The 24,381-nt window shown below is 43.6% G+C and overlaps 3 protein-coding genes across 4 annotated transcripts in view; 1 reads left to right on the top strand and 2 right to left on the bottom strand.

Moving 5' to 3' along the window:
* The window catches only part of necab2 (N-terminal EF-hand calcium binding protein 2), a 59,065-nt gene extending 56,901 nt beyond the window's left edge, over nucleotides 1-2,164 (top strand). Inside the window, exons 11-12 of one of the 2 annotated variants that reach the window (XM_028958855.1) lie at nucleotides 98-189; nucleotides 795-2,164. In XM_028958855.1, the coding sequence (XP_028814688.1) occupies nucleotides 98-189; nucleotides 795-823 (121 nt within the window). In that variant the 3' untranslated portion in view covers nucleotides 824-2,164. The remainder of the gene's footprint in view (nucleotides 1-97; nucleotides 190-794) is intronic. The other variant, XM_028958854.1, reaches the window with a different exon arrangement.
* Nucleotides 2,165-2,201: 37 nt separating this feature from the next.
* Nucleotides 2,202-6,588, bottom strand: slc38a8a (solute carrier family 38 member 8a). The gene is made up of 10 exons (XM_028958853.1): nucleotides 6,377-6,588; nucleotides 5,899-6,097; nucleotides 5,376-5,532; nucleotides 5,174-5,278; nucleotides 4,772-4,829; nucleotides 3,279-3,393; nucleotides 3,037-3,184; nucleotides 2,769-2,947; nucleotides 2,620-2,671; nucleotides 2,202-2,541 (listed from the first exon to the last, which is right to left on the bottom strand). Exons 1-10 carry the CDS (start codon nucleotides 6,536-6,538, stop codon nucleotides 2,439-2,441), a joined length of 1,278 nt encoding a protein of 425 aa, XP_028814686.1. The 5' UTR covers nucleotides 6,539-6,588; the 3' UTR covers nucleotides 2,202-2,438.
* A 2,268-nt stretch (nucleotides 6,589-8,856) lies between these two features.
* On the bottom strand, nucleotides 8,857-23,979 carry mbtps1 (membrane-bound transcription factor peptidase, site 1). Its single transcript, XM_028958217.1, has 23 exons — nucleotides 23,790-23,979; nucleotides 22,333-22,884; nucleotides 20,356-20,613; nucleotides 18,046-18,261; nucleotides 17,403-17,513; nucleotides 17,202-17,311; nucleotides 16,978-17,094; nucleotides 16,825-16,892; nucleotides 16,640-16,742; nucleotides 16,053-16,204; nucleotides 14,636-14,797; nucleotides 14,284-14,428; nucleotides 13,984-14,172; nucleotides 13,728-13,900; nucleotides 13,477-13,592; nucleotides 13,190-13,346; nucleotides 12,907-13,031; nucleotides 12,705-12,782; nucleotides 12,468-12,608; nucleotides 10,663-10,794; nucleotides 9,918-10,044; nucleotides 9,677-9,807; nucleotides 8,857-9,588 (listed from the first exon to the last, which is right to left on the bottom strand). Exons 2-23 carry the CDS (start codon nucleotides 22,523-22,525, stop codon nucleotides 9,362-9,364), a joined length of 3,231 nt encoding a protein of 1,076 aa, XP_028814050.1. The 5' UTR covers nucleotides 22,526-22,884; nucleotides 23,790-23,979; the 3' UTR covers nucleotides 8,857-9,361.
* Between the last annotated feature and the right edge of the window lie 402 nt (nucleotides 23,980-24,381).

The raw sequence follows: 24,381 nt of genomic DNA, 5'->3' as shown, positions 1-24,381 counted from the left end.
GGTTGAACAGTACAGAAAATGTGTCTTTGCTTCAGTGAATATTGATTGCTGATATTACTGCACATTTCTCCATTCTGCCTTTCCTCTCTCCGCTCAGGCACCTCCAGAGTGCATACTGCAAAACCTTCCAGCATGTGAAAGTGGACACTCTGTGCCAGCCTGAGACTGTGTCTACAGTGGCTGTGCCAGGTGAGTCCCAGCTGGGCTGTGTGTATATAAATAGCATGCAGCTGTATTGGTTGTTATTTACTCGTTGGCCAAGATTTACTGCGGTAAATATTTGTTCATCTAAAGAAAGGTGTAATGTGTAAGAAATATCCCAGTTGTGAATTTATATTGTTTTAAGTAGAAGGCTGGAGGGTGTAGGGTGTATCTTTATCTGCACGTATCTAATGAACATCGCATTTCGGAACAACAAGAGGAGAATACAGCCACGTAGCATGTTAATGTCATTAAATATCTCTGCAGCAAACCTTATCCTCATACATCTTTTTATACCTGACTCCATTAAACAAATGATTCATTTTGATTCATTTCGAATTTCATTTTGTAGCACCACTTCTGCCACTTCTGACCACTATGCACCACCATATATGATTCCAAGTTCACAACATGATCCCTATGAACATTTTTTGGTTTGATAAATAATAATAATAGTACATGTATTTGAGTCTTATGCTGACTGGAATATTTGTATGCATATATAGTAATTATTATTTATTAACTAAACATTGGGAGTAAATGAGATCAGATGGAGTAAAAAAGTTTTAATTTCCTGACTCTTTCTCCTGCAGCCGCCTGGTGCAGTCTGAACAGAGAGTGACGTGCCTCTCTGCAGGTGGAGCCGCTCCGCCTTACGCCCCACTTCACCACCCAACCCCCTTCCCAGCCCTTTCATCCCACTCTCCCTCCTCTCCTCCACCTGTGCTTTCTCTCGCTCTCTTTCCCCCACACCCACTCCGGCTCAAGCTCTCTCTCTCTCTTTTTTTTTTTTGTAACCTGTTTACACAGTGTCTGTTTTATATGGAGGCAGAACACAAGGTGTTAATTGCAGAAATCATGACCCTTTCCACTGCAAGGGTTTGACTGTTGTCAGTGCTGCACTGAACTGTTCGACTGTGTGTGAGACTCTCTAGGCTGTGATTTTTTTCCATGTACAAACAAACCCTGCAAATACACTTATGTAGACTTTATTTCAGCACATTTTTCTTTTTGACGGTGCGGTTAGTGGACATGTTTGTGACTTGCCAGCAGCTGTCTGCTTTAAAATGTCAGTCACTGATGTACTGGATTAAAGGAACATTCAAACATGCATTTCTCTTAAAATCTACTGGGATCGCTACAATTGTGCCAAACTGGTAGGACAAAAAGATGAGTAGTCAAACACTAGACAAATGATACAGAGACCCACAGTCAGCAATCATCCAGAAACCCACAAATCAACTGTCTGAAAAGAGTGCAATGAATATGAACAAAAGTATATGAACTATTTAATATAAATTAAGTGAATGTTTTGTGAAGTTCTATGAGAGTATTTCTTATACGTTTTAAGTTTTAAATGGAATATTATTGATATTAGATTTTTTTTTATGTAGCATTTATCCCCAGTAGTCACTTTTCTTTAGTAAATAATCTTGGCAACCATATCATCGATGATCGAAATACATTATGATTTTTAGCATAATGAACAGAACCCATAATTCTCATCTGGGACTGGTTTTGTTCAATTGAAAAGGAACGTAGTTCCCTGTTTAGTTTCTGTAGTCACAGCAAAAGCTTGCTAGCCATTTTCTGCACCATCCCCGGCTGCTCCAACCACCCGGCGTTTCTTTCTTCCCCCCACACCTCACGTGAGTGCATGTTCTAATGAATGTAACTTCTTTGCTGTAGTATTTAGCTCTGCGACTTTCAATGGGGTTTGTGCATTATTATTATTTTCTTTTATAATACTCAGATACTCAGATAGATCGTTTATGAATATGAACAGAAAACAAGGAAAATATGAAAGAATATTCACTTTTATGGCATTGTTTAATGAAATACTAATTCTTATACCTATGTATGTTAAATAAAAATGGCTTTCTCTCTCTCTTGAAGCAAGCATAGAGACTTATTGCAGGGATGCAAGCATTATAGTTGTCTGAACTTTGTTAAAATTCTAGATTATGTAGAGTGAACTAATAAAACCAACATTCCCAAAATGATAATTGCTCTTTCTTTATTTCTGCTTTCTTGTTGCAATTCAACATCACAAATGAAAAGCAGAACACGGTATATAAAAGATTTTTCCAGTCCGGAGGCAATCCCAGAATGCATTTCTGAAGTGCATCAGATATGGCTTTTACTGAAGAACCCGGTTGTCCTGTGTTGTTCCGGGTGCCACAAACAGCACAAACGGCTGTAAAACATTGATCAGGAGAAACAGACTCGGTGCTGGTTCAGATCTTCTTGATGAGCTGTAAGATGCTGATGGACATGGCCTGACCAAAGATGAAGGAGCCGCACAACAATGTGATCACGGCCCACACTGTAAGGAGCACTCTGAAATCCAGAGCAATGGAAATAGTGAAGATGTGTTTTAAATAATGCTATAATGACAGTTATCAACTCTCAGCTCACCTCAGCTTGGGCGACATCTGTTCCGACTGCACCGAAAATATCAGACAGAGTCCTGCAGAACGTGTTCGTTTAGAGAAGGCTGTTTTGCATTTTAAAGAGCTCTAGCTAAAAATTAATAATTAGAAAAGAGTGCATCATAGCCGTCTGACCTGGGAAGATGAATATGAAGAAGGCACTGATTCCCCCAGTGGCACTAAACACTTTGCTGATGTCAGGAACAAAAATGGCGATGAGATAGGCAAAAACATTCCAGACCACAGTCACAGCCATGTAGGTCTTAGTGATTTCCGTGCCTCTGTGCTGTAACTCATGCTGTTCGATCACAGTCCTGATTAAAAAATATATATATATAATGAATATTCTTCATTTTGAAATCAATCATTACTAGCAAAGACCACAGTGCATGGTTCAGTCTACCTTGCAAGTAAGACCAGGATGGGGAAGGTACTTATGATGCTAATGCCAAAGAGCAGACGGGCTACAATCATGACCTTGTCATCCCCTGCGTACGACATCAAGATGTCTGGAGCCACGTCTTTCCCAAATGTGAGGTAACCATATGTACCTAGATCAGGGAACAAGTGAGCCTGACGTACGCCTAGTAGTTAAAGACACAGACATGGGATGAAACAGAAATTGTGTCATGCGACAAGGCTGACCTGTGATGGAGTAGAAAACCAGGCAGATGAACATGGAGACCACTGAGATAAAAACCAAGTGGGAGAGCTTCTTGTTCTCCATATTACTAAAGACGGCAATGGTGGACTCGTGAACCTAAAACATACAGATGGTGTTATGAAATGGTCATACTGGAGCGTGAAAACAGAAGAAACCTGGGTGGAAACACAGATGGAAGGAAGAGTGAATCATGCAACATGGTTAACCTCTAACAAAGATCACATTTTATTAATAATCTGAGTCTTCAGGTTCATTAGTAAAAGTAGAATGCTATGAGAATAGCTTGTATTTTTTCATAACTGATGCATTACACTTCAGACATTTTTTCATAACTGATTGTTTCACTTCAGACATTTTTTCATAACTGATTGTTTCACTTCAGACATTTTTGGGATAGGGGGGCAATTATATTGGGGTGATTGACACACCTCATTTTGTGTTTTGCATGTAATGGTCTCATTGTGTGCAGAAGTGCCTTATATTGGGGCCAATACCAAGCGACAACCTTTCTCAATGTGGCATCAATTTCAACATTCTGTGGGTATAAAAAGCTTATATTGTCAGTACGTCATTTGAAGTTCATCATTCAACCAGCCATGAACACACAATGTCACTTAATGGACAAGCAGTGTCACTTTGCCATGGTGTGCCTTCAGATCGGTGGCAGACAGTCAGATGTTGCACGTGAACTTGGTGTTTCTCAATGTGCCATCAGCAGACTTGCATCAAGACACAGAACTATTGGCAGAGTTCATGGCAGACCCAGGAGTGGAGCCCCACGAGTGACAGTCCACAATGATGACCAGGACCTAAGGACCTCAGACATCGTTATGCAACTGCCACACAGACAAACCACTCGCAACCGACTCCATCGCACTGGCTTGAATGCCCATTGCAGATGACGCCACTGACACCAAGACACCGCCGTGAACGTTTGCAGTGGGCACAAGGCCATATGACCTGGACAATGCATCAGTGGTCTACCAGAATTGTCAAAGATCGACTTCAGGAAGTTGGTGTACCTCATATGATCTGGCCATCAATGTCCCCTGACCTGAACCCGATAGAGCATGTCAGTTGAAGCAGAGACTGAATGATCGTACCCCACATTCAATCAACAGGACATTATATATTAACCGATCCGTCATATGCCCAACAACATCCGTCTGATGCCCAACAAACAATATTTCCACACATTTCTAATTACACTGGCTGTGATTGTGTGCAAGACACAGAGACATTTTAATTCTCATCGTCTGTTTCCTTGTTCAAAATTATAAACTCTGCTTTCATTTGAACCATACATCAGTTTTAATATACTTTAGATAATCCTGCAGGGTTTATGGAGATTGTTTTGGAGGAATCAGTCCCCATGTTGGGACCCTGGACTCTCGAACGAGCACAATCCAGTGACCAAAAAAAAACCCATAGCCAGTAGCCAATGATTTATTAAGCCAACATGTGATACACTCACCTGAAAAGCAAAGCATATTGTAGGAAACACACTGAACACTGAGGCCCATGAGCTTACTCTGGAGATAGAAAAAAATGCATATTTTATGTATTTACATACACAAATAAGTATTAAAAAATCAGTAAATAAAGGCCTTTAAACTGAAATTAAAGCCTTCACTACACTACAGTGTAAGAGCAGAACAAAAGTCATCAAAATGAGTCCATCAGCATTTTAGAGGAATTTATTCCTGTAGAAATGAATGAATGATGCTTCATTTGGGCAAAGCAATATCACACATGGGATATGCAAGCTGCTGCAAATACCAGTTGAGCAATTTGCTTAGAAAGGAACACAGGGAAATGTGGCCCATCAAATTTAGATTTAAAAATGATGATAATTTGCTTCCAAAGATCTACTCACCCACTGCTGTAAATAGGAGCTATGGAGCTTTTACGGTCTTCCATTATGTAGTATTTCACAATGACTGCCACAAACAAGTATGAAGCTGCCAGAGTGCCTAAAACACTAAAAGTGATTCATGTGAAATAAAACAGTTAAAAACGAACAGTCCAATTAAATGAAAATGAAATGGTAGAAAATAAATGTCCTGCCTGTGCATCACCTTGTGTACTTGAGAAACTCAATATCTTTGGGGAAGGACAGCGGGAAGATGATGAAAAGGCAGACGAGGAACAGGATGAAGCGCTGGTCTGTGTACCAGTGGTACGGCATCTCTGACTCCGGTAACCCGTAAATTAGGATGTAAAGGGAGGCGCACACTGACACGGCAGAGAGAGAAAATAACCCTCATTCAACTGTACACATAGTGTATGTACACCATTACCAATGCAAATAGCAATACAACACAATACAACTAAATCCAATTTAATAGTAACGATTTCACTTTAGAAGGGTTCAACAGTCAAAACAGGAAGAACGTTATATAATGCATACATAATTCTGATGTGAACCAACTTCAGACTAAAGCAGTCGCGGGATTGGGGTAAAACTATTTTGTTGTAACTTTTTTTGAGTTCAAGTGAAAAAGAGTTGCCCAGAGGATTAAAAAGTGACTTCAGAGGCCGAATGACATTAAAGTTCAAATGATTTGGACACAACCTCATTGAGATGAAAACACCACTCACGTTTCTGCAGCTGATCAGCCACGACGACCAAGAAGGAAATTGAGATCATGAAGAGGTTCAAGACATAGCAGATCTCGCAGAATTTCCCTATGTGTGGTCCACATACATCTCGCACCACGGCCTGGTAGGTCGACTTTCCACTGAGAGTGAAGGCGTAGCCCAACATGACCAGCCCACCGATGAGGAACACGACTGAGACCTGCAGAAGGGACGGACATGATGATGAGGAAGACTGAGGAAGGGGAGTTTCAAATAAGAGAAACCTATACAGGAAGTGGGTAATGAATGAAATGACTTATAATAATGATGTATACATATTTCTATGCAATGTGTATATATATATAAAAGGAATTTAAGGTTTAATCTCAAGAAATATTAGACTAAATATTTTGTCATAAATTACAAATTATATTCGACCAGACATTTTACAAGATGTTTAACTGCTACACATATAAAGAAGGTGTGCGTTTTCACGAACCATTTCCACAGTTAAAGCGTTCCGAATCCCCCCGGACGTCCCGAACGCCCACGGCAGGTTCAGCAGCCCCGCTCCCAGCGCGGTTTTCATCAAGATGGCCATCGCGCCCACGGTGCCCAACCCACGGCCCGCCGGGTCCGCGTCCAGCGACAGCACGTCCATGAGCTCGAACCCGGAGCGCAGCTGAACCCGCCCGCCGGGCGCCCGGTTTTACCCTGGAATCCGGCAGGAGAGCCGGCGAGGGAGGGAACTGCTCTCACACGCTCTAAACCAATCAAATGAGGCCTTTGCATCCTCTTATATGAATATATGCGTGTACTATGAACAGATTTAAATGTTTAAATTATATATGTGTGTGTGTGTGTGTGTGTGTGTGTGTGTGTGTGTGTGTGTGTGTGTGTGTGTGTGTGTGTGTGTAAAACATGTGGACATGAACATGTGTGTGTTACTTGGGACAGTGTGTTATCAGTCTCCTTCCTCTGGCTTCTACTGTTAGGTGTGACTCTGGTCGGCCACATAACTGACCGGGCAAAATATTTTACCCCGGATGCCCTTCCGGACACAATAATACATATAATCCAAAATCCATTAAACACCTTCTTCATGCTTTATGTTAAATTAATATATACACTTGACAGAACACAAGCCATTGGCTGCAAAACAATTTTAAAAGTAAAAATTATATTACTTGGAGATGGCCGTTATGAAGTTTGAAAGTGAAGACTGAAAGATTCAAATTAATTAGTCCAACATAACTGAAGACTACAATTTAAAATTCTCCTAAAACCATGTTTGCCTTATTCTCAATATGAATGCCAATGGAGATATAAATATAGATGTGTCTTCATTGTACTCATAATCTATACAACCATTCTAATGAGCATTGCATTCAATTAAACTTACATTTCCAATTCTTCCTTTATCTTCCAATGATCCTCACAATTCTGGATGGAACTGAGTAATTTCATAAAAAAAAAAAACCTCATCAACAGTTTTCTTAAGGGAGCAAATAACCATGAGACAAGCAGCTGATACATTTGGACCAGTTTTGGAGTAAAGAGGGGGAGAAATACCCTTGCAGGCAGCACAAATAGGCCAATTCATGCCAAGCATGAAGTCTGTTAATGTTATTTTAACTCTGTACTGTATATAGAAACTGCAACAGCCAAATGGAGCGATATTAAACCAAATGAAAATGTAAAGGTAGTAAACCCCAGTGCTTCTAAAAGGTTCCACATCCCTCCTTCCCTGTTGACAAAGAAGATCAAAATAATGAAGCTTGGTGTGAGTATCAGTACTACTACTATTATTATTCTCAAAGTATATCATATAACATATAGACTATATTCTAAGTACATCCATACACTGATATATTATCATATTGCTGCTACTTGTCTGGTTTGTCTCGACCGGCACTGTATTATGGGTCGGTGCACAATGTTCTAGTCATATTTTGTGTTGTGTGTTATTCCAATTGCTTGTCTTTTTGCACACTGTGAATCCCTGAAGCTTCACAATCCCGTCTCTGTGCACTTGTATATGGTGAGACGACAATAAAGTTTGAAACTTCAACTGAGGAGTGCAGAGAGGTTGAGAGTTCAAAAGGTCATATGTTTTGTCCAAGCAGGTGTGTGATGCCATGCTGAACAAAACCAGTTATCAGTTTCAGGGATGTCAAGCAAGAGAAAATGTGGCAAGGCTTTCTCCAGACATCACAAGCTGACAGAGGAAGTCGGGAATAAAGCTGGGAACCTTCCAGGAATGGGGGGCATGTGACCTCATTCAGGACAAAATTTTTAAAATCCATTTAAGCACAGATAACCGGTCACAGGGTCAGTTCCCATGTTCTTCATGTAATTAGTGAACATTGTGGGGCGTGATCTGAGAGGACATTTTCACAGGCTATTCACCCCCGATTAAAAGTGGATCAGGTGGGGGTTTAGAGGGACCAAGAGGCCAAAAATTGCCATGAACAGAGTCATCGCTGTTGGACCTGGACCTTTTAAAGAAAGAATGAGACAGCCAGTGCTTTCTCAGGCTTGGAGTTGTGATCATGCTTTGCTTTCATGGATCCCAATAAGTAATCTTAAGATTAACGGGGATAATAATTTTCTACAGGCTGTATTAAAACTGTGACATGCATGATTGTGTGCTCACAAATATCAAAACAATTTAGGAATTTAGGGAATGAAACTGAACAAGGGTGGGAGGAAAGCAAAAGTAATTGAATAATATTTATATAAATTGAACCCATGTTTAAAACTACTTGACAGAATTAATGCATTAATTCTAATCAATAACAAGTACAAAATATTATTACAGGTTACAAAAATCAGGTTCAATATGTACTAAAATGAAGCTTCTGAAACTGACATTATATATGATTTCCCAAAATATTAAAATTAACTTCCTGGAAACACATGATGAAATTGTGTGTGAGCTGAGGTTAAGTGTGTAAAAGAACAGTACAGACACAGTAATGCATTTTGATAATGGATGGATATATTTAAAAAGATTGCTGACGCTACTCCAACACTGTGGAATTCACAATGCATATTTACAAAATGTATAGGCAATTTCCTTAAAAGAAAAAAGAAAAAAAAAACTGAACTGATATTACAAAACCAAGAAGATAGGAAGAAAAAGTCCAGAGAAGTTCTGCAGTTTTCTAAAAATCAGAGCTTTAGTTTTTGATTTGTCCAGATCCAGGTTCGGGACGAGGTCAACCATGAAACACAGAATCAATAAATAAAAAAAAAAAAATGAAAAACTTCATTTAGTCACTGGAATGAAAGGCTCTTTACAAGAGAGAAGCAAAAAGAAAAATCCCGACGTCTTCTGGACAAGACCATCGCCTTTGTTTCATCGCTATCGGCGGGACGGTGACTGACCCAGCCCTCGAGTCTCCTCCATCGGACACTCTCACACACGCGGTCCTAGAGAGTTCGTGCGAGTGTGTGGCGTGGACTGTTAACCGTCCTCCCCTCACACTGTGGGGGTTCTGCCTGCGTGTGGTGCTTGCTGCTGCTGCTGCTGCTGCTGCTGTTGTTGGAGGTAGAGCGGACGCTTCACCCGGGGTTTCCTGCGTTTGGGTTTGCTCTTGGCCTTGGTCAACTGTACCACAAAGAACGACAGGACCACCATGGCACCCAGGAACGCGAACACAGGTATAGTCTGTCCCACTTCCTGGTTATAGCGTCCAGGCATTATGCCTGTGCAAAGTAATCATGAAATGGACAGAAAATTAGTGGGCAAATAAAACACATAACATGTTTAAGGGTCGTCTCTGGTATTACTCACCTCCGGGAATGTCCCAAGCCTCACTCTCTCCAGGGGACAGCGGCCGGACCTGGGGTCTGTAGGACCTTGCATTCGGCAGGACCACTTTATCCAAGTCTACTGACAACAGCTTCTGATGTTTCCAAAGGTTACTGGAGTATCCAAACGAAGAAAAATGTAAACACAGTGTGTGTGTGTGTGTGTGTGTGTGTGTGTGTGTGTGTGTGTCCATGCTCTCCGCAAGTTCATCCATTACACTCACCTGGGCGCGGTCTCGTTGAGAGGCTGTGGCTTGGCCCAGGACAGGTGTGGACAGGCAGGCAAAGGTCGGGGTTTGTGGTCTCCCAGGTGACTCTCCAGCACCTTTGAGTAGCGGTACAGATGATTACCTATCAGACACAGCAAAGAATGTGGCTCAGATCTAATCATTCTGGCTTTTGTGTGCACACCTCATGTTTTGCTGTAACTGGAGCTTCGTCTTCCCGTCTTCCAGTATACGGAATTATAAGATGACTGCTATGGGAACTGCATGATTGCCCATTCTAAAGGCAAAATTGACCAGGCTTTAATACATAGCTTTAATAAATGATATAGAGATTAAAGACAGCCCTACTAAAGACCCTGAGATAAAGGGTATACCACACAGAAACTAAGCTTCACTAGTGAACAACAAAAAGCAGCATTGTATGCTGCCAAAAAAACGTGTTAAATTTAACAAGTCAATTTTTTCTGCTCAGAAACAGCAGTATCAAATTTTCTATTAACAATGACCCTCAACGTATGACCACAAATGCACTGTAAAAAGCAGCAGTCACATTTTAAAACCGCTGACAGCATCATGTTTGCATAACCCCTATTGCAATTTAACTGTAAAAATAGATGAGCCAAGAAGGAGGGGAAAGTAAACAAGAAAAAATAAAAGCTGAATCAGACTCTGGCAGGAGAGGTGTGAGAACGCCCAGAGGAACCAGTTCCCGGGACACATCTCCTGTGGGAGGAATGCTTACCCTCCAGTCTTTGAGGCAGGGGGTGGTCTGTGGCTGTGGGTGGAGGGACTCTGCTCTTGGAGTGGGTGAGGCTGGAGGGCATCATACTGTAGGAGGTGTACTGTAGCAGGGCATCCAACAACCAGAAGCAGTCTGGAAGATCCGCAACAGAGGGGCATTCAAACTTAACAATCTGCATTTCAAATGAAGACCATGAGCGGGAATTTTCTTTAAATATTCTCCCTCGCTGAAGGGCTCAATTCAAAGAAGGTAACCAGTAGCAAGAAAAAGTACTTTACTTTACTTTATTTAGCAGACACTTTTATCCAAAGCGTCTGCTAAATAGCTCAGACATCTGTGTGTGGTACTACTGAACCGATCATATAGTTTTGTTAAATGAAGACCATTATTGATAAGTCATAATTATTCATTTATAATTTAGATCAGACCCTATGTGTATATTAATTAATATATACTCATTCTTTTCTCCCACATCTTTGTTTTAAATTCGGCTCGAGTACCGTTGGTCAGCTGAGGCCGTGTGAACATCGACTGGTCTCACATTTCGAAAACAATTATCAATGCCCCGATCAAGATCCATCCAATACATTTTCTACATTGTCATGACAGTCGTATATATTGGTATTATGCCTTTAAATGCACAAGTCACTCTGCTGTGGGCGGAGTTAGTCGTCTGCCCCTGGTCCTGATGCAGATCGATTCTCCATCAGGCAGGGGAACAAAGCACACTGATCCAAGCTCCAAGCTTCGTTTTGTATTACATAAAAGCAGTGACGTTTGATACGTGTAATTTCCTGTCTCATGTACGAGCGGTTACCGACATTTACCCCAGCGTGGCAGAACTGAAGTGATGAAAGAATAATAAATAGAGAGCGTGATTGAAACCACAGCAGCGGCGTGAGATTCTCTTTCTTCCCAGCATGCTTCACCAGAGTTTCCACCACTACACACCGACTTAGAGTGGTTACAACCTGAAGCCACAAACAGCAGAAAAACTTTTTCTGCTCATTGGAGAAAATTGGAGAATTGCTGGTATCTTCTCATTGTAAGTCGCTTTTGATAAAAGTGTCTGGCAAGTAAATATAAAGTCGGGATTGCCCCATTGCTCAGTGCAAAAAAATATGCATGGTTTTCTAAACTCCAGGTAGGACAATAATGTCATGTTGTAGATCTCTGGACACTCAGAGACTGTTAATATCGGCTTTTCCTCCATTCCCGCTTCATGTGTGTTCTTCCAAGTTAAATATATGAGTGTTACAGCAAAGGCTCTGAATACTTAAGACCATGAGATATTTCTGCAAAAAGGTCAACAATTCTGAGTTTTTCTGTCAACATGGGGTGCAGTCTTTCACAAACTCGATTGCTACAGTAGTATGTTCACCTCTTACTCAGTGGCCTATTTATGTTAAAACTATGTAAAATGTGTTAAAACCTACTTAGACGGATTCAAGCTGAAAGTTGAGAAGTTTAAGAAACATATATAGGTCAGCAAAAAGCTGCACACACAAGTCTTACCTCAGGCGTCAAACATAATCAAGTACATTTCCTGGGATTTATAAAATAAATATGAGTGAAAAGGATATGGCTTGTGTTCTAGTACACTATGTAAAAAGGAAAGAAAACCAGAATGGAGGAAACGTGCAGTGTGGACTTGAAATGGTCCTACATAATAATTCTCATAGTACAACTAATCTGGTAGTTTTTTGGTAGACTATTTTGCTCATCCCTCTTAACATAAATGACGACTTGCACAGAACTAGTTGGTTTGAGCATCATCAGAATCCCTTTAATAAAATGCAACACACCTTTTTGCCGATGGCTGTCATCTATGCAGTTGGAGTCCCCATATAGAGCTATACGGCCTGCCCCCTCTGAAGGCGTTTGGTAGAGTCCCAGAATGGGAACATTATCTACCACCATTGTCTCCTGCTTTAGCACTTCCAGGCCTGGAGAACAAAGGAAAATCAAATGAATGTGAGATGTAAATGCAGATTAGGGAGGAACTGTTCCTACAGTTTACAGTGTGTGGGGGTTGGGATTACCTTGATCTTTAAGAGCCTGACCAATGACAATACCATCCTCTGGAAAGCGGGCGATGCTGCAGCCTGAGGCGTAGTACACTGAGGGGGAGAGAGAGAGACGTGAGAAAATTGTAATTTTCCCAATAATATATATATTTTTTCTATCTATCTTACTTCTCAACTATGTATTCTCTGGAATTGTTTATTAAGTCAGGTTTCTTACTGTCATGGTCTGCCATGGTGAAATCTCCCTCGTAGAGTCCATCACTAAACGCCATTCCCCATACAGAGATGAGATCGTTCAGAGCTGGAACGTTGGCGCCCCCTGTGTCAGGCATCCACCACTGCCTGAAAACAGTCCAAAAAAAGCCAGGATTGGTCAATTTATGAACTACAAATGTTGAATTTAAATAGTCAGAAGGGAACACTGGAGCACCCGAAAGTGGCTTGATGAGAAATCAGATCTGATGCCTGGTGTGTAGACAAATGATTGTAAGTTCACCTACCTGGTGTTCTCATCATAGAACTTGACCTTCCTCATGACAGATGTGTTGTACCAGTCACTGAAGATGATGAGCGAGAGCCCGTTATCGATGTCCCGCCGCAGTTTGGTGACTTCCTCTGGGAAGTACTCCTCTTCACTGTCCACCATGAGCAAGGTCCCTGAAGAGCCAGGAGAGCGTTTAGAAACTACACTTAAAATTATTTATTATTTTAACGACACATTATATTTTAAATATTTAAGACTTATTAATCCCTTTTACACTAAGAAAGGTGATTGCACTGATTGTACCATATTGGCTAGCATCAAAGCAAGTGATTGGTGCTCCCAGGACTTCAACAAAGTAACCCATGCTCCTCAGGTGCTGGTACATGTCTCTGAAGTTGGTATGGATGTGATCCCCATTCCTATAAAAAGGTGTAAAAAAAAATAAAAAATCCATCAGCTGATACAGCTCTGCTCCAGTGAACTGGTGGACCACGGTCCCAGCCTCTGACACTGAATTTGATGAGTGCAGAATTTTGTTTGCCCTGTGAACTAACCAGTCGAGTGGGTCGTTTTTCATGCGGAGGTTGTCTCGGGGGAAGTAGCCTGGAGGGTAGCGCAAGTTGTGGTACTGGTCCCAAAGTACACGCTTGCTGCGTGGAGGGGTGGGAATGATCTTGACCTTCACTGGCAGTTTAACTGTGGAAGTAAGCTCACCACCAGCCTCAGACTACAAGGACAGAAATGACATGCATGTTGGACAAATAGTCAAGAGACTTTTAGACTATGTGCTAGACAAAACCAACAACTCACATCGTTCTGAGCTGGTGACGCTACAGTAACCATAACATGGCCCTGAGCAATACCCTCCCATGATGCCGCTTTCTTAGCGACTGAGATGGACACGGCCAGATAGCCAGCCCATGGCCACAACACAGGGGAGTAGGAGATGGCCACATCAATGTGATCACCATTCTGGGGGAGGTACGGCTGCCAAATAGGCTGTGTGGAAATAAGAAGGGAAGAAAATGCATAGAATTTTTATAAAGCAGCGAGTCACAGAAAGCTCAATTCTGTGATTCACAAACATTCACTTAGTTTCAGACTAATCACCTTGTCGACAATCCTGCCGGTCACGCCCATGCCGTTGAGAATGGTGACGTTGACAATAGTGGGCATGCCTCCATAGTAAATGGGTTGGGAGCAGTAGGGCCACATGTATGGGCACTCAGTCAGGTCTATATAGCTGGGACTCAGACTAAAGTAATGACAGACATGACCACCGCCTTATCAGTCTAGCATATTTATTCATCTCATATTCAGATGGCTGACTTTTACATGTTTTAACAAGTTTTTTTAACAAGCAATACATAATTAAAGCAAAAAAACAAAAAAAAAAAAAAAAAAAAGTCTTTCAAGTAAAAGAAATGACCGCTCATCATTTGTGGCGTGTTGGAGCGCGTACCTGGCCTGAGGGTGGTAGCTGTTGAGGATCTGGTAAGCTTTGAGCAGGTCCAGTTTACCATGGCCCTGTTCAAACATGTTCACACCAGGGAGCCTTCGTGCTGAGGCTATAAGGGCCTGCTTCATGCTGGCAGGGTTTACCAGCTCTCTGTTCTGTACAGTACTAAGAGGGAAAGGAAAAACAGCCAGATCACATAAGGCTTTAGACATGATGGAAAAAAAAATATATATATAAAAACGACAACTGAAGCAGATAGGGGGCACAAGTGGGGTATGAAAACCATCCATCTCATTCTAAAGGGAGAGCGACGCAGGTAGGCAGGTCACTGCCATGAGTCAAAGTGATTGATTCTGTTAATCCACCATGCCCCAGGGCTTGGAAGCCACTGAGCAAAACCCAGTCTGTGATGTTTCATTTATGCACCGGTGGCCTCAGGCAATGAAAAGAAGCATTGAACAACCTGCAGCATGGCTAACATTCAGTGGGGAGTGGGGGAAAAAAAATAGAGAACCCGAACGCAGTCGTAGCTACTTATTCTTCCCAGGCCGCTGTAATCGGCTGCTCTCAGTCTTTCTGCTCACGCTCGGTTAAATCGACTCTCCGAGGCGATGTGAGGCCATTTAGCCCCCATCAGCAGCCTCAGCTTGGAGGCAAATTGAATCAATCAGGCTGTTTACCGCAACGCCTACCACTTTCCCTCGGCCCATTTTACAACGATAGCAATCAAGACGTGGAATGTGAACAAGCCGCGTGCCGTCCACCCGCTGCGGGGGGAAAAAAATAATTAATGCCGCTTATTTGCTTGTCGCTGTCTAGAGAGGAGCTACTTAATTTGTCGCTGCCCAAATACCTGCGGCTCATGCTCCCCTTTTAGTGGAATTAACGAGCCATCTCCTTATTAAAGTGCAGCATTTTATACCTGGTTTCCACACTAACCGTCGAGATGCATCCGGGCCGATTATCAGCTCAAGTGTGCACTTCCATACTGAGAACCGAGGCTTATCTTCCCAGCGGAGACGAGGCCAGAAGAACAAACAGGGCTGAGATAAAGGCCGGTGGGCGCACGGGTGCACAAACATGCCAAGGGCTTTAACGCAAGAAGCCAAAGCAAATTTAGATATCCACCATTATCAATATTACACAATGCTATGAGAGAGCAACATGGCGCAGGAGTCTTGGTCAAGAAGTTTCTCAGTTCCAGCCCTGACAGCAGTCTTAACTTCAGGTTATTCAAATAGAATGTCTACGCGGACGGGAAAATCCCTCGGCTTTCCCAGAGGAAACGCTTCACTGGAGCACATTTCAACAAAAGCCACAGGCACCAAGGCCGGATTAATTCAAATCTGTCGGTGCTTGATAACTGAAGAGGGCTCGAGGTTCGCGGAGGCCATAATAAATCCTGTCTGGAAACACCTACCTGGCCAGCAGAGTAACGGCTCCAGCCACCACAGGAGAGGCAACGCTGGTGCCAGACAGCGATCGACAGCCCTCCTTCATGCCAGACCCGCGCACTCCGGAACCGTATGTGACAATGTCAGGCTTCACCCTGCCGTAACCCCCGGGCAGCTCCTGTGGGCGCAGCACACGACAGAGGCTGCTGAGGTCTTGAACTCAATTTAAAAAACTTAATTACTTACACAGCTGCCTTTTGTTTACTTCCTGTGTGGATCTGACCTATGACACGTTTGTGAAATTCATCCTATCCAGGGGCCGGGTAGTGGGGAAGATTCAGATTCTGTCTGTGAATTTCAAGACTATAGGTTCCGACTGACACATTCATATTCAGTTACACTCACTGCTGGCAAATGGTCCTAAACTCTGTCTCCCCAAAAACAAGTTTCTATACTCATTTATTCAGATATATGACTTGACAGGCAAAACCAACACATTTACTCCTTCCAATAGTGACAGAGAGGCAACTGGGTGATTTGATCTGGCACTGGCAGTCAGCGTGGTCAGACATTAAGACGTCGATCTCAGAACGAATGAGCGCTGAAAGATTACCCAAGTGGTCATTCCCCGAGACGAGAATCTGGCAATGTTGTCCTCAAAATCAATCCCTCCGACGCCAATCACATCCATCTGATCTGCTGGGTTGTTCAAGGTTCTGAGACACAAAAAGGAGATTTCTCCAACAACTTCCACAGGCAGTAAGTGAATCTAAAGCAATCTATAATCTTCAAGCTCACCCATACAGAGGGCCATCATTCCCAATGGCAGAAACCATGATCACTCTGTTCGCAGTGAGTTCCCAAACCTGCAACAAAATAGAACACACAAGGATTCAACACAACACAATCTCACGTATCCCTGACACCTCAGTAGGCCAGTTTGAAACTGACCTTATCCACAAATGGGTGGTCCATGAAGTCAGGGCCCCCAATGCTTAGGTTGAGGACATCAATCTTCTTCAGGATGGCATAGTTGAAGGCATCAAGGAACCAGGAGGTGTATGAGACCTGAAGGAGGGGTCATTTTTCAGTGTTCACCCCTAATTTCACAGGGTTTTCCATAATAAAAAATAAAAAATAAAAAAAAGACGCAGCACAATAAAATATCAGAATACCTGGTTGTTGGTGAACACCCTGAAAATGTGCAGCTCAGAGTCTGGAGCAAAGCCCTGGCATTCCCGCATGCTGGCGATGACGCCTGCCACAAACGTACCATGACCCAGCCCTGAGGGAGACAAATACCAGCCATGCACATCGCTTCTCAACCAAGACCGAGTCAGATTAACATTCGCACCTCAGCCTGCTTCACTACTTACCATCATCCAACGTCTTTTCATTGGTCCAGTTGGTCCTCTCCTTGACGTTCTTGAAATGCGGATGTTTCTCACTTAGCCCAGTGTCAAAAACGGCAACCTTCACTCCAGAGCCTACAGATACACCACATAGAACACTTCAAATGTAATGTTTTCTAGCTTCAACTGTACAAGGCACTGGGCACCGCTACAAATCCATATCAAAGTGAGCTCTCTAATACTCCATGGAGTATTACTCCAGCAGAGTCAGACTAAATGCACATTTATTTTTGTAGTCTATTATTTGGAACAGCTCAGCTCTGTTTGGAATAGGCTGCTCTACTCAGAGGGGGGCAGTGGTGGCCGAGCAGTTAAGGAAGCGGCCCAGTAATCAGGAGGTTGCCGGTTCGAATCCCCATCCGCCAAGGTGCCACTGAGCAAAGCACCGTCCCCACACACTGCAGCCTGTCATGGCTGCCCACTGCTCACCAAGGGTGATTGGTTAAATGCAGAGGACACATTTCACTGTGTGCACCGTGTGCTGTGCTGCTGTGTATCATAATGCCAAATCACTTCACTACTCTATGCTCCATAATATCCTGTTTTGACAATGCATCTCATTCAATAAATAAATAAAATAACCGGGCCTACACAACCACTCTCTTACCAGTGTGTCCCATTTGCCACAGCACGTCTGCTTGCAGTATCTGAGCGACATGGCGAGGGATTGCCCTAAGAAGGCGTCGGCTGGAATGTCGACCAGTGGCGTGCCAAAAGCCTGAGCCCAGGGACAGGCTGGTGCGCCGCAGTGGCCGAGACGACTGCCAGGACTGCCACTTCTGCGTCCAGCGGCCATCGTTGCATGGGGCTCTTGGATCTGTACCTAAAAGGATAAAATCAAAACAGTCTGTTCCCCATTCACACACAAGCCAGTCTACGTTCAGTCATAAAACATTTCTAACTGAGAGAAAGGAGCAGATGAAATCAGTCAGTGGCAAGAAAAATAAAATATTCTTGCACATCATTAAGCAACTCCTGGAGGCAGGTTGCATCCAGCAAGCTTAACTCGGGGCAGTGGTGGCCAAGCGGTTAAGGAAGCGGCCCCGTAATCAGAAGGTTGCCGGTTCAAATCCCGATCCGCCAAGGTGCTACTGAGGTGCCACTGAGCAAAGCACCGTCCCCACACACTGCTCCCCGGGCGCCTGTCATGGTGCCCACTGCTCACTCAGGGTGATGGATTAAATGCAGAGGACATATTCCACTGTGTGCTGTGCTGCTGTGTATCACATGTGACAATCACTTCACTACTACAGCTCCACACAAAACAAGCTCATAAACAGAGACAGTTCTGCGAACAGCCCTGTTGCCGCATGAGAACCGAGGCCGAATTACCAAGATTGGCCGCACCATGACACTCGCTAAATAAGCTGCTGAGGATGTGTTACGTAAGCTGTAATTATATTAGATTCAAATCTCACGCCGACTCTCCCCTAGTGTGCTTCTCATTTTGCTGTAATGATAATTACCTCTGCTCACGCTGACCTATAATCAACCACATCGCAGAGGTCAGCGCCAGAGCTCTTCGCAGTAACGTCAGCCGATAGCTCCAGAAAATCCCTGTAATGCTCACTTCCTTTGAGACGAGGCTTTGATGGGACACGGTGAATTTGCACAGGAGCGGCAGTCTGCCTTTTGTGATCGGAATGTAGAACTGTTTTATAATAAGATGTGTGTCGTTTTGCATTTCAGCGAAAAAAATGGGATGATTGCACAGGGCAATACAGTTGAAAGGGTGGGTATTACATAAACACAAAAAACAACCCAGATATAAGAAGACAGATCCCATTATTTTTTCTCAAAAGGGACAAAATGGTGGCCTGCATCAAGCTTAAAAATCTATACAACTAAGGCGATGACAGAAGTGACAGAAATTGGGTTAAGAACAGTGCAACCTGGAATGACGTGGTGAGAAGAAGAGGGGAGAGGAAGGAGAAAAAAAAAAAAAAAAAAAAAAAAAAAAAACTCACAGAGAATGGAGAATTGACATTTTATAGTAAAAGCATCACCTCCTCACTGCTTCACACAAAAGCTCATTCTGCCCTCATGGGTGTATAACACTAGGGCATTAGGGCAGTGGTGATCAAGCAGATTTTTTTTTTTTTTTTTTTAAATAAGGACTAATTGGTTTGCAGGTTCAAATCCTGAACCATAAAAGGTGCCACTGAGGTCACCTTGACTTTTGAAAACGAAGTGTCATTATGATACACTCCAGCACAGCACACGATGACACAACGAAATGTGTCCTCTGCTTTTAATCACCCTTAATGAGCAGTCAGATGCCATGAAAGGTGCCCAGTGAGCAGGGTGTGGGGACAGTACATTGTTCAGTGCCACCTCAGAGGCACTTTGGTGGTTCGGGATTCGAAACGGGAACCAATTACGGGTCTGCTTCCGTACCCACTAGGCCTCCACCGCCCTTTTCATTAACAGAAAAGTCGGTCTGTCGACGCACTGACATCAGGAGGACAATCAATGTCTATAGGTGAACATGAGTGTGTCAATCATTATAGACTTGTCTCTGGACAGAATGAATTTCACATCTGTGCTCATTTATTTTAACATTACGTATTTCTAAGTAATTGATTGATTCTTCAGTCTTTTTTATGGAGTTTGTGACCTCAGCAGTTATTTCTTTTTTTTTTTTTTTTTTTGCAAGATTCACTCCACAATGAAAGGTGGTTGTACATCTTATTAAAGGGGTGTGCGCAGCTGAACCCCCCCTCCCCGATCTGGGCCAGAAGGAGGAATATTATTCACCACGTTGATGTGGAGGAGGAACAACGGAGGAGCTAGAGGCAGAGGAACATGAGGTAAGGTTGTGTAAACCCCTCTCATGTTTCCTCCCGCATTACCAGCAAAAAGACCCCCACGGTGGGACAAACATGGAGACAAAATGCCGGCAGACGAAGGCACTCACCATCAGTAAACTTCAGGGAGCGGAACACCTTGCGCTGCGGGGTGACCCTCTTGATGTAGGGGTGATCCTGGAGGGTGAAGAGGCTGTTGCGGGTCGCCTGGCGGATCTGCACTACCTCAAAATCGCTGGGGTAATCGCTGGCAGGGTTTTTGCGCGGCACGATGCGCCAGTTCGCCGCATCGGAGCTGCGCAGGGCAGTGCTGATGAAGTCACTGCGAGCCTTGGCAGTGAAGTAGCCATTAAACGCCACAATGTACTCTGGAGAGAGAGCGGGGTTTCCACATGAGAGGAGCACAGAAAAAAAAAAATAAGAAAGAGAAGAAAAATCAACTATACGAAAGTGTCTACCCTAGTATGTAATAAATACAATCCTAGAAACCTATTCTTTCACAATATTCATATTCTTCTACAGAATGGTGCGTGCATATATATATATATGATTTCCATTTGCATCAGCAATTTCTTGCCTCGTGCCAAATACTGCTGAGCTGCATAGACAAGACTTGTCATAAATTCCCAGGTAAAACTTATCAGCATGTAACTGCAGCAAAGCCAGTCAGATTAGCCTTGTCACTACACCCGTAGCACACCCAGTAACAAGTCTCCAACGTGAGCCTCGCTGGCAAGACAGACTGCTGGGCGCGGCGCGGCGCAGAGTCTCCCCTATTCTGTCCCTGGCAGCGTCTGCGCAGATTCGTTATGCAACGCCCTCATTCTGAAGGAAGGTATTGTTCAGATATCTTTGAGAGGGTCACCCCTGAGCAGTTCGACGAGAAGACTTGGAACCAGAACCTCCTCTACGGACGCCGCTTGAGAAATCCGGCACGGAAAAGCCGAACGGGCTGGCCGGAGACGACGCCGTGCTCTGATTAGCTGAACCAGGCCTTGCACAATGCAGCCTTTCTTGGAGCCTCTCCTACAATTCCCTTCTGGGAGGCACTGGGAGACACAACAACAGTTCATATCTTTCTACACACAACACAGTTTCAACCGTTTAATGCGCAATAGACATATCTGACCAAAATGTCAGATTCTGCTCCAACAGGGTCACGGTGGCAGCAAAAACACCTCAAGTGGTTTTTATTTTCCTTTTCGGTCCAACCCGTTGTGTGGCCTTTATCTTTTCCAACTTTCTGCAAAGATAATCCCAAACCAACAATGCTGGGAGGCGACTGTAGGGACCAATAAAGCACAGAGTTGGCACAAAGAGCACATTCATTAACCAAGAACCGGCTCACTATAAATACCTCATTATGTTCCTGGCAACGCAGGACCTTAAAGAGCATGGGTGGAGAAATCAATTCTGAGTATGGAAGGGACATGCGTGCCAAATTCTGCCAACACGGTGGACCATGCACTCCCGGTACCAGCGGAGACGCAACTAAGCCTCCAACTATTTTGCTAAGTGCAACTGAAGAAAATTGATAATTCATGCTGAAACCAGGTTTTATAAGTGCTGCTGCACGATCATCGCACCAGCAGCTTCCTTCTACAAACGGCCCTAAAACCACTGGCCCTCTGCACATCCCAGATGACCCTTTCACACCACATCTGTCAGATTAAATTAAAACTCAACGGCGATCCTCCATCATCCTCCATGTTGTACACTCTTTACCCATGAAGAAAAATCGAATAACGAAATACAACACATTCAATTTAGCCTTCACCGATTGGCTAATAGTTCAATTTCATTTTGAACGAGACATTTGAAGTGCCTGCTGCACTCAGTTTAATTTGCCTGAGGAGCAGAAGCCATCAAATATTTGTTGCTGTGAGCAAAGCAATTAATTTTCCTTCCTTTAAAGACCACATGAAAATCCACAAATCTGTATTCATATTTACATAACTACATACAGTACGCATTATAACATCATAATAATACATATACCAACTATAATATATGGCATTTTAAGTCTAGGAAAATGCAAACATGCGTGTGCCTGTGTGTGAAGTACTCGTTTAGTTAACTGCACTCACCATGCTCCACTACTTTGGAAGAGAACTCCAGTTTCAGCGTGATCTGAGAGCAGTTCGAACTGAGACCCCCCTCTGAGAAGGATGAAGAGGAGGACGTCCCGTCCTCTTCCTCTGTTCCCACCAGAGGCAACCTGGCAAAAAGCAGGACCGCTGCCAGCGACAGGCACAGAATCCCGGAAGCTATAGACTTCATGACTTTTGTTTGGATCAAAGTGTATCCAAAACCCAACTAAGAAGACCAAGGTCGGCCCGGGAGCCACCAACAAGTCAGACACAACGTAAACATAAAAAAAAAAAATTTTTAAAAAGTGACAGAGACACTAAATTAGTTCAAGTCCGGAACCCACAAAAGCCTGATTCACACATGGCCCAACTCCTTTCGTTTCAGTTCATTTCTTTCTGCGTTTCCTCTCCATTTTCGGTTGAGTCGAAGGGGGTCAGTTCAACATCCAACTGGTGGGTGGGGGTTCCATCCTGACACACAGGTGAGACAGGCCAAAGCACACAGCCGCGGAGCGAGCGAATCCCAGGGTTCTGCGGCTGACGCGAAATCTGCGGGGGACAAAACACAAACGTTAATCAGATCGCTGCACAACCTGGTTAACGTTGGAACGCTCCCACTGGTTAACCAAAGCCACATTTTCAACACAATCTATTCTGTATGCTCCCACAATAGTGCAACACAATGGAAAGCTGAACTTGCAGAAAATTAAATGCAAATCTCATTTTCCCGTATACAATCCTGGGACCCTAGTCTACAAACTCCACCTCATATACAGCAGGGCGAGTTATGCAGTGGCTCCAGGCTGCATCAACAGTGGAACTCAATGTGTGAACCAGATGGGTAACAAGACGTAACTTCCGGATCCCGGTGGATGCAATCTCTGCTGATAAAAGCCCAAAGTGTGTTACTTTAGGAGAAAAGTGCTACAATTGCAGCCTCTTCTAATCCTCCTAGTAAACTGTGGATGCAAACAGTAGATCCGTGCTGTTCCTGTATTCTGGCAATGTTGGCACTGAAGGAAAGTTATTTTAATAGAAACCACTGGACACTAGTTAACAAAAAGTTGCATTTACTCAAAAAAACCACAACTCACAAATCCGAGACATAGATGAAGTTAGGATATGAAAACACATTTGAGACACGAATCAACGGGTACTTATTATAGCGAGAATAATATAAATGGACTGCCAAGCTGACCCTAAGACCGACTCGACTACACCTGGACGCGAAAAGGACCAGAGTTTTAAAACGACCACCTCACAGACAGACAATTCCACCGTGTCTGCGACGGACGGACGTCCCCGCAGAGTCCCCGCTGAGACCGGAGAGAGTTAGCACGCAGCGCTGTAAACACCGATTTGGTCCGACGCTCGGAGGGAGACCGCCGGGAACCAGACACATGGGGACATTACTACGCCTGTGTCCGGCGCTCGCTAGCGAACTCGGCACTCACTTCAGCCGTCGCTCCGACATCGACTGCGGCCACCTGGATCAGCAGCCCGTCGCCCATGCGCCGCTAAAGGTCCGAATTGGTCCCAAAAACGTGTGACAGGCAGGCGGCACAAAGCGGCTAACGTTACCTCTGTTTACTCACTAGCTAACCACTGGAGGTTGTAACCTGACACTCGCCCTGGTCCCGCCCACGTCCGCCACGTGACCAAAGAATCCGCCAATAAAGAGGCGGCCGCGGAGGACCGTGTTCGCCGAACAAGTCAGATTGACACGACGGTAAACCAATGAGCGACAAGTGCAGTAAAAAGCGACAGCTGTAATATCCAATGACTGAAGACTACATCGGTCATAGTTTGCAGGAAGCTGTTGTTTGGGGACAATAAAAAGTAAGATGTGATACCGAACGAAATACAGCAAATTAACAATATAAAAATTGACGTAGGCTACATGGTCAAGACATATGGTAATAAGCCTCTTAAATGAATTAGTGATATTCCGTCTCTTGCAACTTGTCGTGGTTTAGTTAAAACACATTAGAAATATAGGGTAACTGTCATGCATAATTCATACACTAATTAAAACACAACGAAAAT

The sequence above is a fragment of the Denticeps clupeoides genome, chromosome 17 (genome assembly GCF_900700375.1).
Source record: "Denticeps clupeoides chromosome 17, fDenClu1.1, whole genome shotgun sequence".
NCBI classification, from domain to species: Eukaryota; Metazoa; Chordata; class Actinopteri; order Clupeiformes; family Denticipitidae; genus Denticeps; species Denticeps clupeoides.
The sequence above is the reverse complement of the archived record's forward strand: the minus strand, read 5'-3'. Positions and strand labels throughout refer to the sequence as shown.